At 42.2% G+C, this 17,783-nt stretch overlaps 2 protein-coding genes and 1 long non-coding RNA gene across 9 annotated transcripts in view; 2 read left to right on the top strand and 1 right to left on the bottom strand.

Annotated features, from left to right (window-relative positions):
• The window catches only part of Ccnt1 (cyclin T1), a 27,064-nt gene extending 14,420 nt beyond the window's left edge, over positions 1 to 12,644 (top strand). The window contains exons 6-9 of one of the 2 annotated variants that reach the window (XM_048444684.3): positions 2,229 to 2,274; positions 4,070 to 4,233; positions 4,391 to 4,461; positions 6,748 to 12,644. In XM_048444684.3, coding sequence (XP_048300641.1) covers positions 2,229 to 2,274; positions 4,070 to 4,233; positions 4,391 to 4,461; positions 6,748 to 8,151 — 1,685 coding nt within the window. In that variant the 3' untranslated portion in view covers positions 8,152 to 12,644. Of the gene's footprint in view, positions 1 to 2,228; positions 2,275 to 4,069; positions 4,234 to 4,390; positions 4,462 to 6,747 lie in introns of those variants that run through there. The other variant, XM_085678721.2, reaches the window with a different exon arrangement.
• On the bottom strand, positions 12,280 to 16,381 carry LOC125407268 (uncharacterized). Its single transcript, XR_015735697.1, has 4 exons — positions 16,084 to 16,381; positions 15,637 to 15,687; positions 13,471 to 13,612; positions 12,280 to 12,864 (listed from the first exon to the last, which is right to left on the bottom strand). It is a non-coding gene; the product is annotated as an uncharacterized LOC125407268 (long non-coding RNA).
• Kansl2 (KAT8 regulatory NSL complex subunit 2) overlaps positions 16,370 to 17,783 on the top strand; it is an 18,247-nt gene continuing 16,833 nt past the window's right edge. For 3 of the 6 annotated variants that reach the window (XM_087899230.1, XM_087899228.1, XM_087899232.1), the window contains exons 1-2: positions 16,379 to 16,490; positions 16,907 to 17,165. In XM_087899230.1, the coding sequence (XP_087755356.1) occupies positions 16,915 to 17,165 (251 nt within the window). In that variant the 5' untranslated portion in view covers positions 16,379 to 16,490; positions 16,907 to 16,914. Of the gene's footprint in view, positions 16,491 to 16,906; positions 17,166 to 17,783 lie in introns of all 6 variants that reach the window. The other 3 variants (XM_087899231.1, XM_085678726.2, XM_087899229.1) reach the window with 2 other exon arrangements.

Here is a 17,783-nt window from a genome sequence, read left to right as displayed (position 1 = left end):
TAATTGTCTTGAATTGTTTAGTTATTTGGGGCTATGCTTGGCTTTGGACTAAAGCACAGCACAGCACAGCTGCTTTGCCCATACTAAGTGGCCTGTTTGGCTAGGATCAGACACTTGGTTCTGACTTATTGGAAAAAGTGCTTTTTTTCAACCATCTTAATGAGAATATGAAGTTAGCATTACTTGTCATTTTGACAGGATCACTTGGGAGCCAGACCTCTGGGTGTTCAGTGGTCAATGATCTTGATATATTCATTGAGATAAGAAGGCCTCACCCATAGTGGAGGAAGGAGCTGAGTGGCAGCTGAGCAGCTGCTTAGGCTCTGCAGCCCTACTTCCCACTGTGATGCACCATACTCTGAGCAGAAAACCATAGGATGTTAGGGTATTTTATGGACCAACAGGAAAAGAAACTAAGAGATAACGTCTGTTTGGTTGAGGGTATTTGCCAGTGTAAGGGTAGGTCTGGAAAAGTCACATGTATCTAAAGTATTTTTCAGAAAATCTTGAAAGTTGGTGGTCTTGGGCCAACAAGATGACTCAGTAGGTAAAAATTACTTTCCTCACCAGCCTGATGACCTGAGTTTGAGCCCTGGATCCCACAGTGGGAGGAAAGAACTGCCTTGTAAAAGTTGTCCTCTGACTTTCACACATGCTGTGGGATTCCAGTGCCCTACCCCCCCCCCCCACCGGTTTATTTTTTTTTTAAAGTGGATGATCTTATCTTAGTTCATGTCTAATTAAAGGAAACCCCAATGATATAGAATTCATTTGAACTTATTTTTATTACTGATAAACCATTGGGGATGATATATTTACTTATTTGTTTATTTATTTATTATGTGTTTGAGTGTTTTGCTTGAGTTTATGACTTTGTAGGACATGTGTGACTAGTACTTTCGTAGGCCAGAAGAGGGCATCAGATCAGATATGTAGATGGTTGTGAACCATCTTGAAGGTGCTGGGAATCAGACCCTAGTTCTCTGGAAGAAAGGCCAGTGCTCTTAATCACTGAACCGTCTCTTCAGTCCCAAGTTAAAAAGTAGTTCTTAAATGATTAATTTAACTAATTAATTAATTTAATTTTTTTTTCATTTTTGAGACACAGTCTTACTATGTAGTTCTGGCTGGACTGGAACTTAAGTAGAATTCAAGAGTTCTGCCTCCTAAGTGCTAGAATTAAAGGTGTGCACCACCATTCCCAGCTTTGGTTGGTTTTTGTTTTTTGTTTTTTTTTGCTATAGTGTTTAAATGTAGGGCCTTGTATATGTTAGGCAAGTGCTCTGCCATTGAGTTATGTCCCTAATCCTTAAAGGTTCCTTTTATTTAAATAGTATCAATAATATCTGGGGTGCCAGTTGTGACATACCTGCATTCCTAGTACTTGGGAGGCTGAGGCAAGAAGATTATTGCAAATTCTAGGCTAGCCTGGGCTACATAGTGAGACCTAATCAATAACACAAATAGCAAACAAAGGAAATGTGAGGCTGGGCATAGAACTCAGTTGGTAGAGCATTTACTAATACACATGGAGCCTGGGTTTTATTCCGAGACAAAAGGTCTGGATATCATAGTGCATGTAGATGTCTTATGGAGTTTTATATGCTGAGTTGATAATTAGCCTTATTTTCATATTAATAGTATCTCATGAAAATTGAATTTCCAGAAAATTCCCAGTTTCCCCAAGTTCTATACATTAAAATTTAAGTTTGCTTTATGTGTCGGGGTGGAAGGTGGGGATGGTAGTTATGTGCCACTTGGCCTGTGTGGAGGAGGCCAGAAGATAACTTTTGGGAGTCAGTTCTCTTCCATCATGTGGAACTCATGTTGTCAGACTGGTGGCACGTACTTTACCTCATCACCTGCCCAAGTTTTGTCAGTTCTGCATATTTTAAAAACATTGAAGTAGCTGGGTAGTGGTGGTGCATGCATTTAGAGGCTGGAGGACAGCCTGATGTACACAGAGAAACCCTGTCTTGAAAAAAACAATCAAAATGCTTGGAAATCAGTAGTAGAACCTGTACTTTGCCTGAAAAAGACCCTAGGTCAAATTGAAGCACCCTATTTCACCTTCTCACAAACCTTGGTCAGCTTCCTTGGGTAGAATGTAAATTCCACGCACTCAGGCATTGTCTGCCTAGTTTATAATGTTCGTAGTGCTATAAAACAATACTATGTTTGTCCAGAAGAATGGAACTAATAACTTTTTTCTCTTTTGTTTTTGTTAGCAAGCAAGGACTTAGCACAGACATCTTACTTCATGGCAACCAACAGGTTTATATTTCTATTTTTTTTTCCTTCTGTTTTTGGGTTTGGAATTTGGTTGGGCTGGATTTGCCACATTTTGAGGGGTATAGAGGGTCACTTAATAAACTAGAGCCAAAAGACCATGGAAATAATCTGTGATATAATGTGTTATAGACGGTGCTCTGGAGAGTGTGGATTTTCCTGCAGACTCTATGTACCTTGCATTTACATTATACCTTTTAATTTGCTAGGGTTTTGTAATTATTTAGCCTTCCCAATTATATGTATTAACTTTGCTATAAAATATCTAAGAGCATAATTCTGAAAATTGATGTAATTTTAGGGGTTGTTGATTTTCTTCTGCTCAAGCAATGGGCATTTAGTATATAAGAATTTGCAATATATTTTTCTTTAAAAAATAGTTATCAGTATATAAGTTGTTCTGCTAAGTGACTTGCTTGTTCTTGTGTCTGATTTCCCTTATTGTTTGTTCCGAGAAACTAATGTCATCAGTCATCAAGTGTAAGATTTTTAATTTGAGTAAGCGGGTAGAGTGCTATGGATGTAACGCAGTTCTTAGAGTACTTTCCAAGCATGCACCAATTCCTGAGTTTAATTCCCAACCCTGAATACATTGAGTATGGTGGCTCACATCTGTGATCCCAGCACTCAGGGACCAGAGGCAGGAGAATCAGTAGTTCATGGTCATCCTCTGAACTATAGCAAGTTCAAGGTCATTCTGTGTGATGTAAGACCCCATCTTCTTACTAACACAGACAGGCACACACACAAACAGAGGGAGGAGAAACGAAAACTTTATGAGGTAAGAGTCAGGTATTATGGTGGCTCAGTCTGTGCTCCTCAGCTTTTGGGAGACAGGGCCGCTGTGAGTTTCAGGGCAGCCAAAGAATGAGTCCCTATCTAAAAACCAGATGACATCTTTTGGGGGAAAACTATCAGGTATGTTTATACTCGAGTAACTGTTCTTTATTTTATTTTTTCTTTTGATTATTTTGAGACAGGGTCTCATGGCCCAGACTAGCCTTGAATTTTGACATTCCATGTGTTGGGATTATAGGAGATTATAGGCATCTGCTACTGTGTTGGCTTTGGCTTTTTGCATTTTTTTTTTGTTTTTTGTGGGTTTTTTTTTTGTTTTGTTTTTGGTTTGTGACTGGATCACAGTTAAGTAACTCTGCTCTTAAAGTGTGCTTGTAGATCAGGCTGGCTTCAAAGTCACAGAGATCTGCTAGCCTATGCCTCCTGATTGCTGGGATTAAAGGCGTGCATCACCATAGTTACCTAGCTCTTTTTCTTCTTTTATTTTTGTTTTTATTTTTTGTTTATTAATCATTGTAGATTGTGTGGTAATAGGAAATTTAGAAATGTTAGCCTGAGCAGTATTTTAATACAAAGTCATTTTGAGGGGCTAGAGAGAAGAGTCAGGTTCAGAGCAGCACATGCAGCCTTCCAGAGGACCCGAGTTCCAATCCCACCATCCATTGTGGGGAGGTACCTACACCGTGAGCTGTAATGAATTCCAGCACTGGGAGGTTGAAACCTCCGGCCTCCCTGGATACCTTTTCTCATGTGCATGTACCCCTGTCCCCAACAGACACGTACACATAATTGAAATGAAATGTTTTAAAGAAAGAAATTGAGTGCTAAATCAGAGCATAGGAGATTTCTTGCCCTTGTCGCTCTCCTGTGGTTTTTGTTTTTTGTTTTTTTGTTTTTTGTTTTTTTAATAATGGAGAGTTTTAGTTTAGGGTTGAGAATCGAGGGCTCATGACACTCTCTGTTTCCTTCCCTTTGATGTCAGCCTGCATTTGACCACATTTAGCCTGCAGTACACACCTCCTGTGGTGGCCTGTGTCTGCATCCATCTGGCTTGCAAGTGGTCCAACTGGGAGATCCCAGTCTCAACTGACGGGAAGCACTGGTGGGAGTATGTTGACGCCACTGTGACGTTGGAACTTTTAGATGGTAAGTTTTAGTGTAAGGGACCTGAAACGCACTTCTTGATTTGTCACATGTCTGGCCAAATGTGACTTGATTCAGATGAAAACAGTAAGTTAGTTGAGGGTATTCTTGTTTCATTACCTTCTTGTCTCTGAGCATTTCTTAAATGTTTCATTTGTAGAATTGACACATGAATTTCTACAGATTCTGGAGAAAACTCCAAGCAGGCTGAAACGCATTAGAAATTGGAGGGTAAGAATTATTGCCGACAAACTTATTCTTTCCTTTAACTTTGCCAGTGAATATGCCAGAATTGGATATGTGCACTAGGTTTGGTAGCTTGGATACTAGCTAAGATGTTAGTCTGTAGGGGACTTTGCTTTGGGTCCTGTGCAAATTGTGTAAATTGCTTTTTGCACAGTTACTTGTTCATTGGCACTGGCTTTATTTGGTTTGTTTGCATATATGTATTCACATGTAGTTGTACATGCCTGTGAGCATACTTGTGGGAGCCAGAGGTGTTTTTTGTGTGTGTTTTCCTTTATTGCTCTTTATTATTTTTGAGGCATGGTCTTTCTTACTGAACCTGGAGCTCACTATTTGAGCTAGACTGGCTGACCTGAACTCTAGGGATCAGCCTGTGTCTGCCTGCCTGTCTACCTCTGCCCACCGTACTTTGTGGAGTCATCGGTGCATGCCACTGCACTGGGCTTTTACATGGGGGTGCTGGGCATCTAAACTCCTTATGCTTATGCTTGCAAGGCAAAGCACTCTGCCCACTGAGCCACCTCCATCTCCCAGCTCCAGATGTGTATTTTTCTGTATAGTGTTGATATATGTATATATTTTCTGTATAGTATAGAGGGGTGTGTTTGGAATTACAAGGGTTGATTGTAATTTTGGCTGCAATGGTAAACACTTTAAAAATGTTTTATTAGCCAGGCAGTTGTGGCACGTGCCTTTAATCCCATCACTCGGGAGACAGAGGCAGGTGAATCTCTGTGAGTTTTAGGTCCGCCTGGTCTACATAATTAGCAGGTCAGCTAGGACTATTATACAGAGAAACCCTGTGTTAGAGAGAGAGAGAGAGAGAGAAATGTTTTATTTTTCTTTTCTTTTTTCTTTCTTCTATCCAACCCTCCCCTCTTTTTAAAAAGATTTTTCATTACATTTGGGCATGGTTGTGCATGCCTTTAATCCCAGCATTTAGGAGACATCTTTGTGAGTTTAAAACCAGCTGGGGCTACTTTGTAAGACTCTGTAGTGGTAGTGGGGAGAATTTATTATTATCTTTTTATCTTTTGTGTGAGTGCTCGCCTCCATTATGTGCATGCAGAACCTGTAGAGACCCGAAAAGGGTGTCCGATACCTTGGAACTGGAGTTCCAGGTGTTTGTGAGCTGCTGTAGGTGTGGAGAAACGAATCCAGATCTTTTGCAAGAGTAGTGGATGCTCATAAGTCTGAGCCCTATCTTCAGCCCCAGGATTTTTTTATATGGGTTGCAGTCTAAAGTTGTAATGCAGATGTTTTTAGTCTTATGAATAATAGAGTCATTCCTTTTCCCCATAACATCAGATTGATGAACTTGGGGTACAACTCAGTGGTAGGATAAGTATTTAGCATGCATAAGGCCCTGCACTCAATCACCAATACCCAAAAAGAAAGAATAAAGCTTCCCCCAATCCGTTTTTGATACAAGGTTTTTGTACCTGCAGCTGTTAGCCGAGGCTGGCCTTGGACTAACAGATCCTACTAAGGTAGATCCTCCTGCATCTACCTTTTAACTGCTGGGATTGCAAGCATGTACCACCATACATTTCCTTTCCTTTCCTTTCCTTTCCTTTTCCTTCCTTCCTTCCTTCCTTCCTTCCTTCCTTCCTTCCTTCCTTCCTTCCTTCCTTCCTTCGATTTATTTATTTACTCATGATGTATACAACTTTCTGCCCCTATGTATGCTTGAAGGCCAGAAGAGGGCACCAGATCTCATTATAAATGGTTGTAAGCTACCATGTGGTTCCTGGGAATTGAATTAAGGACCTCTAGAAAAGCAACCAGTGCTCTTAACTTCTAAGCCATATCTCCAGCCTTCCCTCGTTTCTTATTTAGACTAATGCTCCTAAATCTAGGGAATTATAGACAATGTTTGCCTCTAGAAGCTTAGGTTTAGAAGTAGACTTAAGAGCATGTACTTCATTTTTTATTTTTATATAAACCTCACTGAATGCTTAAGAATGACTTTGGGCAGGGGGTAATGTATATAACTTTAAGCACTTAGGAGGTGAGGTAGTAGAGATAGGTGGATCTCTGTGAGTTGGAAATTTGCCTGATATATCTGTATGGGGAGTTCAAGACCAACCAGGGCTACATAAAGATATTCTGTCTCAAATAAAAACAGGTAACCCCACCTCCAGTACACATAAAGTTAAATAAATAAATAAGCAAACAAATAATACAAAGTAAAAAGGTTCTTAGTTGCTGTTTCAGTATACTTCTACTTTGTATATTGCCTGGAATGAAGATTTTATTTGCTTCATTTAGGCATACCAGGCTGCCATGAAAACTAAACCAGATGACCGAGGAGCAGATGAAAACACATCAGAGCAGACAATCCTCAATATGATTTCTCAGACCTCTTCAGACACAACTATTGCAGGATTAATGAGCATGTCAACTACTTCTACTACAAGTGCAGTGCCTTCCCTTCCTGTCTCTGAAGAGTCATCAAGCAGTCTAACTAATGTGGATATGTTGCAAGGCGAGCGATGGCTGTCTTCCCAACCTCCTTTTAAACTAGAATCTTCTCAGGGTCATCGGACTAGTGAGAATTTAGCACTTATTGGAGTTGATCATTCCTTGCAACATGATGGTTCAAATGCATTTGTTTCCCAGAAGCAGACGAGTAAGAGCGTGCCATCAGCTAAAGTTTCACTTAAAGAGTACCGTGCAAAGCACGCCGAGGAGCTGGCTGCTCAGAAGAGGCAGCTGGAGAATATGGAGGCCAATGTGAAGTCACAGTATGCATATGCCGCCCAGAATCTCCTGTCCCACCATGACAGCCATTCTTCAGTCATTCTGAAGATGCCCATTGAGGGCTCAGAAAATCCTGAACGACCTTTTTTGGAAAAGGCTGACAAGTCAGCTCTAAAAATGAGACTCCCGGTGACCAGTGGAGATAAAGCAGCCTCCTCAAAACCAGAGGAGATGAAAATGCGCATTAAAGTCCACTCTGCAGCTGAGAAGCACAATTCTGTAGAGGACAGTATCTCCAAGAGCCGGGAGCACAAAGAAAAGCACAAGCCTCATCCGACCAACCACCATCACCATCACAATCACCACTCACACAAGCACTCTCACTTACAGCTGCCTGTCGGTACTGTGAACAAACGGCCAGGTGACCCAAAACACAGCAGCCAGTCCAGCACCTTAGCACACAAACCGTATAGCTTGTCTAGTACTTTGTCTTCTTCGAGCTCTACTCGTAAGAGGGGTCCCCCGGAAGAGACGGGGGCAGCAGTGTTTGATCATCCAGCCAAGATTGCCAAGAGTACTAAATCCTCTTCCTTGAATTTCCCCTTCCCTCCTCTTCCTACAATGACCCAGTTGCCTGGGCATAGCTCAGACACAAGTAGCCTGCCCTTTTCACAGCCTAGCTGTAAAACTCGAGTTCCTCATATGAAACTGGATAAAGGCCCTCCTGGGGCTAATGGTCACAATACAACTCAGTCAATAGATTATCAAGATACTGTGAATATGCTCCACTCCCTGCTCAGTGCCCAAGGTGTTCAGCCCACTCAGCCCCCTGCATTTGAATTTGTTCATTCTTATGGTGAATATATGAATCCACGAGCTGGTGGAATCTCCAGATCTGGCAATACAGACAAACCTCGACCACCGCCCCTACCATCAGAACCGCCTCCACCACTTCCACCTCTTCCTAAGTGAAAAAAAAATGAGGCGAAAACTTCAAAAATACTTTTTGTTTTGGGGAATTTTTGGTTTGTTTTTGTTTTGACTACTGATACTGGACTACGAAAATTACATCCCTTATGAAATATGTCACCATTGGACTAAGGAATAAATTGATATTGAGACAGGTGGGAGGGTGGTGGAGGGCCTCAGTTATTATATCTGCTGCCTCATACATCTATTTTCTTATAGTGTGTACTGGTATCAGAGGTAAGATTATGTTGAAGCTGTGAAGGATTAAGAACACTGTTCTTGGCCTCTCCTCATCCTTATGGGGTTGATTGAAGTAGTTCTCTTCCCCTCTTCTTGCTGGAACTGAATCGTGGGGGTGATCAAGCAGTTTGTTTAACATATCAGAAGAGGGAGTATTTAAACGTCAGATCTTTAAGAGACTTAAAAATAATTTAAAGAAAGTAAGTTATCTGTTTAGTTTTTTTATATAATCGGGAAGGGGAAGGGATTTTGCTGTGTGTATGAGGTACATAGCAGTGACTGAGGGTGGGGTTGGAGGGTGGGAGTGTGCAGGGCGGGTGGGATGGTAGGCTTTTGGCCAGGAGTGAGATAGGCTCAGGCCACTTGAAGTATTGAGACCTTTAAAGTGTATGACTGTATGTAAGTGTGTGTATGTGTGTCTGTGTGTGTGTGAGAGAGAGAGATTAAAAATCATGTTACCTTTTTCTTCCCACCTCTACCATTTCACATCCTCACATTCTACTAGAGAGCATAGTTGGCCTTGAAAACATGAAGAGGCATGTATTGACATTGTAAATCATCCCCACACTGCAACACATTTTATGTTGTAATTGAGTAGTAGCCCTGTAGTTTCTAGTTTGGACAGATGTAGCCAGTGATCCAACTCTCTAGCACTATCATGAAAACTTCCCTTTGACCCTTTTTGTGCTTTCAGTGCAGATGGAGGACTGAGGAAGAAGCTTAAAGAGCAAGGCCGGCTTCTGCCCTACAGAGTTGGGCCTTTTCAGGTTGGACTCTGGGAAAGTTTGGGTCTCTGAGGGAAGAAGGGTGTGCTTGCATGTCCTGTCTGTTGGAGACTAGACCATGTGTGGTAATAGGTTTGGGAGAAGCCATGCAGTTAATGATACTAAAGACAATGAAATTGTGATTTGGGATTCTGAAGAATTTGCATTTTAAGTTACATTATGAATGTAATTCTTGCTGTTTATCTGTCTATCAAACAGAAAACAAGTGCACACTTGTGTTTGCAGCCTGTATGACTTCAGAGACGAGTGTGAATTCAGAGCACTGGTGTGATGAGTGAGCAAACCTAGCCAACAGACACGGTTGTGTTTCAATTGTTTCTTTTCAGTGGTTTTGATTCTAGACAGAGTCCTGTTTTTAAAAAGTGGATCAGGAATCCTGTTATGGGGCTTGATTATTCCAGATAGTAGGGAATATTTTTGATGAAGGAGAGCTTTGAAGAAAAATGGCTAGAAAAAAAATTCTAAGTCAAGCTCTCTAACTGAAAATGCTACCTAGCCACAGATCATTGCTGTTCTTTGGTTCACTGCATGAAAAAAAAATGTATGCACACACATGTAAATGTGTGTGTAGTTTTTGGTTTTTTTTTTTTTTGCTATGGAAAAGATGGTGCTATGAAAATAATTTCTTTGTTTTCCTTTTTTAATTAGTGAAGCTTCTGTCATGCCAAGTAGTCTTTATGGAGAGGTCAGATTCTTTTTGCTGAAAGTCATAGGGAAACAGAAGTTGTACGGGTGCTGCTTGCCAAGAACAGCCTAGGAAAAACACTGTGGCAGTTACTATTGATGTAATGGCCCAGTAGAGAAGAATGTATAGGAGGAATATATCTTAGGGTGACTTCGTGGTTCGTAATCTGCATGTTTGAGCTGTCCTGGAGTGCCTGCCATTGCTGTGCAAAGCAAGGAACTCCTAGCTAATCTGTAAGCCAGTAATATTTCTTGGTATGCAACTTTTAAAGTGACATTTTCTTTCTTGGTATTTCCTGTGTTGTGCAAAAAATATGTGTCATCATGATTACTAAGTTTAGGTTTCGTATTCGTTTAGATTTTATTTTCCATCCTGACCTTCCCAAAAGGGAGTGTGCCATTTTAGAGTACATCTGTATTTGTGGGATTGACCATAACTGATTTGGGAAAATGTTCTTTTAATTACTCTCACTAATGTCACGTATTTTCTAATCACATGCACCCCCTTACCACAAAGGCTGTTGTGTTTGCTGTTACAGCAGTTCTTCATGCCAGTGCTGTAGTTAATTTCTTAGAACTGTCAGTAGTGAACTAGAAAGTGCTTACTAGAGTCTAAAAGAGTGACCATGTTGTAGTCTGGTCCTTCTACTGTAGATCAGCACTGAATTTGGTTAGTTTATGGACTTTTCCTATATTAGTTCCTCCTGGTATTGTCTACAGATATCTACAGTATCTGCTTTTAGATCTGTGCATAGGTCCTGAACCTCCTCATGGGCTCTGCATGAACTGCTGCATTATTTTTGGATTAGCAGATACACCTGCTAGCTAGCATGCATATTGTCCTGTTTCTATATAAATAAGGCTTCTAAACTGTGTGTCTCTCCCACCTTCAGACCTTCAAAGGTTGAGAAGTAGTATTTGTATATCTAAAGTCAGCCTTGTAAACATGGCTTTTTTTCTTTTAATCTAAACTGTCAAGAATAAGTGACAGTGGTAAGCAGGCTTGGAGCCTCAACTTCTGTAAATCTCATTCCTAAAATTTTGCTTGACTCTTATGTTGGCAGAAATAAATACCTGTGGATTGTTGTTAGGGCTTTTTAAATCATACCTGTGTTGTTGGCTAAACTCTGAATCATTAACCTAAAGCCAGTGTGGTCTTCTGAAGTATTCAGTTATGCCTTTTGGGTTTAGAAAATACCTAAATATTAGCCTACTTTTCTCATTCATGAATCATTGTGGTTTTTGTATCTGAGACTCTCAGCCTCCTTTCCTTGTAAATGATTTTAGTGTTTTGGTTTATTGTATCCCACATATTTCTATATTGTTAGCTTCACCGGCAGTGATAGAAAAATCGAAATCTCCAATTGCAAACAGCAGTAGATTTGAGTATTGAAACAAAATCATGGTAACATCACTGCTGGGTTTCCTGAAGCCTTTGCAACCTAATTCCTCATTACCTCTCACACCTTGCTTCTAGAAAAAGGCAATTGGAGGGGTCCTATCTATCCTAGTATGGTTGGAATCTAAATATATGCGTTTCCATTATTTTGGGAACTGATTATTTTTTTAAAGATTTTTTTTTTCTTTTGTTGATGAGTTATTTTGATACTCATGCTAGGAAGTGAGAAACTAAGACATCTTGATTGGAATGCCTATTTTATTCTCCTGGGTTTGGGAGAATTTAAGCAGTCTATGCAACCCATCAGTTAGTGAGAAATAGCTTTCCACCATCCCCCCACTGAGCTTTCAACGATTCATACCTCCCCAAATGTCTTGACATTGACTGAATTTTGGATCTTGATGGTTTAGGAAGCATTCTTGTTACACCAAGCAGTCATTTATTTCTTATTCCTCAGTGGATGGAAGTTTGAAAAAAGAATGGTACTGTAATTTTACTTGATGGAGTGGTCTAAATTCAGAGTTGTTTTCTAAGTGGGTGAGCTCTCCATTTTAATATTTCTAAAGTTTTTAATATGAACTTGGCAATGGAAAAAAGAGGGAAAAGAATATTTAATAAAAATCAGTGTCTGCTCTTTCCCTTTTTGAGTGCGTATTGCTGCTTGAATGAAGAATCTCATAGGTTTTGTGTTGCCGTTCTAATTGTGGAGAGGGATGCTTGACAGCATGTTAATTGAAGCCAGAAGCAAGTATGTCTCCCATCAGGTGGTCTGGAAATGCCAGTGGAAGCAGAGGAAGTGATTCGCTGAAGACCATAATGAAATCACTTACAAAGTAGAAGTGCTTTCTGGCCTAAGAACTCAAAACTGTAAGGTGTAACTTAGGGTTCTAAACTTGAAACTGATATATATTACCTTACTTTCCACACATTTTCTATCAAAAACTGTCCATTTTCTTATCAGACCAAAGAACAAAAAAAAAAAGAAAAGAAAAAGAAAGAAAAAGAAAATGAAAAGCAAAGTAACACATTTTACCAGTTTATGTCACTCAGGTACAATTTTGTGGTGAGCTTTTTTTGTTGTTTTGTTTTTTGTCTTATTTTGTACTGCTCAGCATATTATTCTGCTGTTGCCTCTGTCCTCCGTGGGGCACCTCAGTTTTGGGTGCTACTCCTGGGATCTCTACTGCTGTTAGGTGAATGATGATAGGATGTAAGTGACCATTATCATAAGGGCTCTTTGTAAAAAACTTTAAAAACTCAAAAAAAAAATTAAAGAAGGATATTGTATACACATTTTATAGTCTGGCTATCAGTTTGATATCTTGCTGTCAAGTATGTTTCTCAATCTGTATTTATCCATCCCATCAATAAACGTTAATGATGAAACACCTGGTTGTTATTTGTATGTGCTGTGTTCTTAAATTAGTCTTTGACTTATTTTCTTGACTCATTACCACTTTGGTTTTGACAGTATTAAGTTCCTATCACGCTATCATATGGACATCAGTTCCATTGGGAGAGCTAAGATTTAACTACAGCAGTGAACCTGATGGTGTAAAGTATGTTGTAGATGTGGAAAACTCTTCACTTAAATTGTTGCATGAGTACCTGGAAGGGCAAAAACAAACAAAAAACGACAGCTTTACTATGACAGCAAAGCTTAAAAACACTCATCTACCAAGCACCAAGATATAATTTATAACTGTATCTTGCATCTTTGAAAAGCCACAATGATGTTTTTGGTAGACAATATGTTTTGTTCAAGACAGTTTCACTGTGTAGCTCAGCTGGCTTCAAATGGCATACTCTTGCTACACCCAAGATCTAGAGTGCTGAGATCAATTACTGGCATGTTCTACCATGCCTGGTAGAATTACATTTTGAAGAAGAAAAGTTAAATTGATAATGTAGAGAAACTATGAGCACTACACAAGGTAGATCTAGAATATACACCTAGAGGAAAAGAACTGCAGCAAGTATGTCAAACTTTAGGATTGCCAGTAGTTAAAGATCTTTAAAAGGAAAGCTGATGAGATGGCCTAGTGGGTAAAGCTGCTCAGTGCCGAGCCTTACAATCCCTGGGACCCACATGGTAGGAGAAAACTGACTTCCACTGGTTACCCTTTAAGCTCCTCCGTACATGTGTCTCCACACCCAAATATAATAAAAAATGATTTATTATTTTTATTTTATGTATATTGGTGTTTTACCTACATGTATGCCTGTGAGGTGTCATATCCCCTGACACGAGTTAGAGTGGCTACAGCTGTGAGCCATCCTGTGGGTGCTTGAAATCAGACCCAGGTCCTCTGGAAGAGCATCCAGTGCTCTCTATTGCTGAACCACCCCTCCAGCCCTATGGAGAAAGGATACTTCTTTAAAAAAAAAAAATCGTGGGTTCTGGTCATTCTGTCTATTTTATTTTGGGTAGAGGAGGGGACAGGAGAGGACAGACTTGACTTAGAAGAGTTAAGGTGGCTTCAGAAGTGCATTGAGATAGTTGGTGGGATTTGCTGTAAAGTCAGAGGGAGGTCAAGGATGACTTTGACTTAACCAACTGAAAGGATAGAGCTACTGTTAATGAAAATAGGAACAGGAAATTGGCCTTAGCATTAAATTAGAAGTTTAGTATAGACATTCATGGAGGTCTCCTGGACGGATGGACGTAGAGTGTGCCATTCAAAGCAAGGTTCAGGGTAGTGGTACCTACTTGGGAACCATCAGTTTATGAATGGAATAAGACAACGAGAGAGGAAAGTATTGTTTTCAAAACTTGGTGTGGGAGGGTAATGAACGAGAGACTCAAATGACAAGAATGGGTGACCAAGGAAGGAGGGAACCAGAGTACAGAGATCTAGAAAATGTTTTAAGAAGGCTCAGTGGTAAAGTGCTCGGTGTACAAACATGAGGACCTGAGTTTGGATTCCAGCACCCACATAAGTTGGGTGTGGTGATACACCTGTGACTCCAGTGCTGGGGAGGAGAGGTGGAAACAGGTCCAGTAAGAGGACACTGGAAATCGAATGACTCACCTGTGAGTGTGTCTAAACACAAGTTGCTGGACACAGTAGCTCATGCCTCTAATTCCAACTGTTGGGAAGCTGAGGCAGAAGGATTGCCATGGATTTCAGGACAGTCTGGACTACAGAGACTGGGCAAAGAGTAGACCCAGTGTGTTAGATCTTTCAAAATTGTCTTAAAAGTGAAGCCTAGAAACTTCATTTGAATTAACAAGGTAAAAGGTCATGTATAAACTTGACTATCAATTTGCTGTGGGGAGAATTCTACCTGGAGAAGATTCAAGAGAGAATAAGGGAGCTGGGAATGACACCTGTAATCCCAGCATGAAAGAGGCTGGGGCAGGAGAATCTGAGACTGGGCTGGGCTGGTAAGGAGATCCTGGCTTAGGTACAGCAATAGAGGTAGTAGTTGGAAGAGGCAAGATAAACATTGTTACTTTTTGAGTAGGAGAAATTACAGCATATCCATATGCTTTTGGAAGGTTCAGAAAACATGTGGGGTGATGTCCTTGAGTAGTTGTCCCGGAAATGAGTACACAAATGGAGGACTTTGCATCTAATAGGACCAAGTCCAGTTAAATCACAACGGTCTGGGGGAAAAAAATGACAAAATTGTAGACTTGCAGTCCAAAGGAAGGGTCCAAGCCAGCAGTCACATACAGGAGATCAACGAGATACGGGAGAGCTAATGGGAAAGTGTGCAGAATGCTTAGAACTTAGAAACGGAGCTGAGCAGCAGGTTCAGTGGGTAACAGTGCCGAGCTGTGAGGAGTTGAGTTCCAGTGTTCAGCACTCATGAAAAAGGCCAGGTGTGGCTGCAACTCCAGTGCTGGGGCGGGGTGTTGGGGAGGAGGCAGAGACTAGAGAATCATAGGGATTATTGGCCACCAGCCTAGCCAGAACAACAAACTAAAACAAAAACTGCTCAGTGGTGAGGGCTCTTGCAACCAAGTCTAATGGCCCACGTGGTAGGAGAGGACTGACTTGCAAATTGTTCTCGGAACTCCACACATGTGACACTCCCAAATAAATAAATGTGATAATACTTTTTTTTTTTTAAATAGTGAGCTCCACCAGGTGGTGGTGGTGAACGCTTTTAATCCCAGCACTCAGGAGGCAGAGGCAGGTGGATCTCTGTGAGTTCGAGGCCAGTCTCGCCTGGTCTACAGAGCGAGTTCCTTTTATATAAATATATAAAAGATAAACTCCGGGTTACCAGACCCTACCTCTACCTCCAGAGTCCTCAGATCTTAGATAACAGGTGCATGCTACCATACCTGGTGGCCTCTAATTTTTTTTTTTTTTTTTTTTTTTTTGAGATGGGGTTTCTCTGTGTAGCCCTAGTGGTCCGGGAACTCACTTTGTAGATGGTTGGTCCCCCGGTGCTGAGGTTAAAGGCCCGTGCCAACACCTGCCAGGAGAGAGTAGGGTAGAGAGGGATAGAAGAGGACATCAACCATCTTCTGGCCTTCACTGGCACACTTGCAAACACACAGAATTAGAAACAGCAGAATCTGTCAGTATCTGACTGTTTGGTATCTGCTTCCTCAATACACTTACTTAGAAGGAAGCGATTCTATGTACTAATTTTTTTGGCCCGCTATGGATTTAGAATTTTTCCGTAATTAGAAGTCTATCGTTTTTCTCTTTCCCCTTGTCCATTTGCTTACCATAGCACTGTTACTATTTTTTTTTTTTGCTATTTCTACATTTGTTTGTAGATTCTCTTTTTACGATCAACTCCACAATAGAAAACTAATAAAGCCTTTTCATGTATAAGCAGGGTCAGCCTTGTCCAATTTTTTACCTGCAGTGTAGGAAAGGTAACAAAGTAGCTGCCTGGGAGGACTGGAGTCCATGGCCATCAGAAGGCGGACCACACTGAGACGGAAAAATATCCGGACCTGGCGACTGGCTGTGGCCCGCCTTTCCGATGGCCCAATCACGGGCCGAGTTTCTGACAGGCAGTTCACCTCAGCCATTCCCGTCGCGAAGTTTCTCACCGCCTCGCCTCCCTCGGGCTGATATGTTGCCTTTGGCCAATAGCAGCACATCACCCTCAGAGCAGAGACCAATCAGCGTTTAGGGGCCGCGCGGCCGCGTTTCGAGCGGCCAGAGGGTGAGCTGCGCGGCGTAGCGCGGCGGGGAGGTAAGATGGCGCCGTGCCTGGCGCTTCGCCTTTGCTGTTAGGTTGCCGGTTGTCCTTTCTGTCAGGTCAGCACAGCACTTGGTCTCTTTCAGTGTCGGGGTCACTCTTGATTGATAGGCTGTCGGGAACCGGGGGTTCTCTGGTGCCGGGAGCCGTACGACAAGATGGCGCTTGCAGGACTAGGCTCTGCGGGCCGGGGCCGTGAGCTCTGGGGCGGCCGGGACAAAGGCGGCGTGCCGGGGCGTGGGGGCGGGGCGCCGCGCTTCCGGTCTGCAGCTGTGGGGATTCGGCCAACGTGGTCGGGCCGGGGCGGCGGGCGGCGGGGAGGTGAGTGGGTGACTTAGCACCAGCAGCCCTGAGGGCGGCGGCACGTAGGGCGCGACCCTCGCCCTGCCAGCCGACCCGCGGAAGAACGCAGACAAGGACTTTTGACAAGGTTAAGGCCATTTCGATCTTTTGTGTGACTCCCACACCCCTGCAGGTTTTGGTATGAACAGGATTCGGATTCACGTCTTGCCAACGAATCGGGGGAGGATCACCCCAGTGCCCAGATCGCAGGAGCCCCTTTCTTGTTCATTTACTCACCGCCCATGCTCTCAACCGCGACTGGAAGGACAGGAGTTTTGCATTAAGCATATTCTTGAAGACAAGAATGCACCCTTCAAACAATGTAGTTACATATCAACGAAGAATGGAAAACGGTGTCCCAGTGCTGCCCCAAAGCCCGAGAAGAAAGATGGGTATGGCTAGATCCCTGTGTGTGGTATGTGTGTGTGGTGTGTGGATGCGTGCAGAGGCTCGTGCACGCAAAGCACACGTGTCGCCGAGCCTATTGCAACACCCAAACCTCCTGCCCTTAGCTTTTTATTCTTATTACATTTGAAAACATTTATTTCTAGTTCGTAGTGTGTTGTGGGTGGGGGCGGCGCGTTCTCGTGTCACGCACGTGTGGAGGTCAGAGGACGATATGGTGGATCCGTTCCTTTTCGTTAAGCTTGACCCGCAGAGCCACCGGGCCGGCCCCTTTGTCGTTTTGCATTTTTCTGAGACGGTCTCATTCTATACCTGGAACTCCGTATGGACCAGGCTGGTTTGGAACACTTCTGCAACCCTTTACGAATATTTTTTAAAAAATTATGTGTATGGGTGTTTTGCCTGCATGTATGTTTGTGTTCTACGTTCATGCTTGACGCCAGCAGAGGCTAGAAGAAGGCATTGGATCCCCTGGAACTGAAATTATAGATGGTTGTTGGTCCTCAAACCCGGGTCCTCTAGTAAGAGCAGCATTTGCTCTTAACGCTGAGCCTCCTCTTCAGCCCCAGCTTGGCAACCTTTTGGCCTTGAGAGTGCTGGGATTA

Source organism: Myodes glareolus, chromosome 19 (assembly GCF_982192425.1).
Source record: "Myodes glareolus chromosome 19, mMyoGla1.1, whole genome shotgun sequence".
Lineage (NCBI taxonomy): Eukaryota > Metazoa > Chordata > Mammalia > Rodentia > Cricetidae > Myodes > Myodes glareolus.
This window is presented reverse-complemented; position numbering and strand designations above follow the sequence as displayed.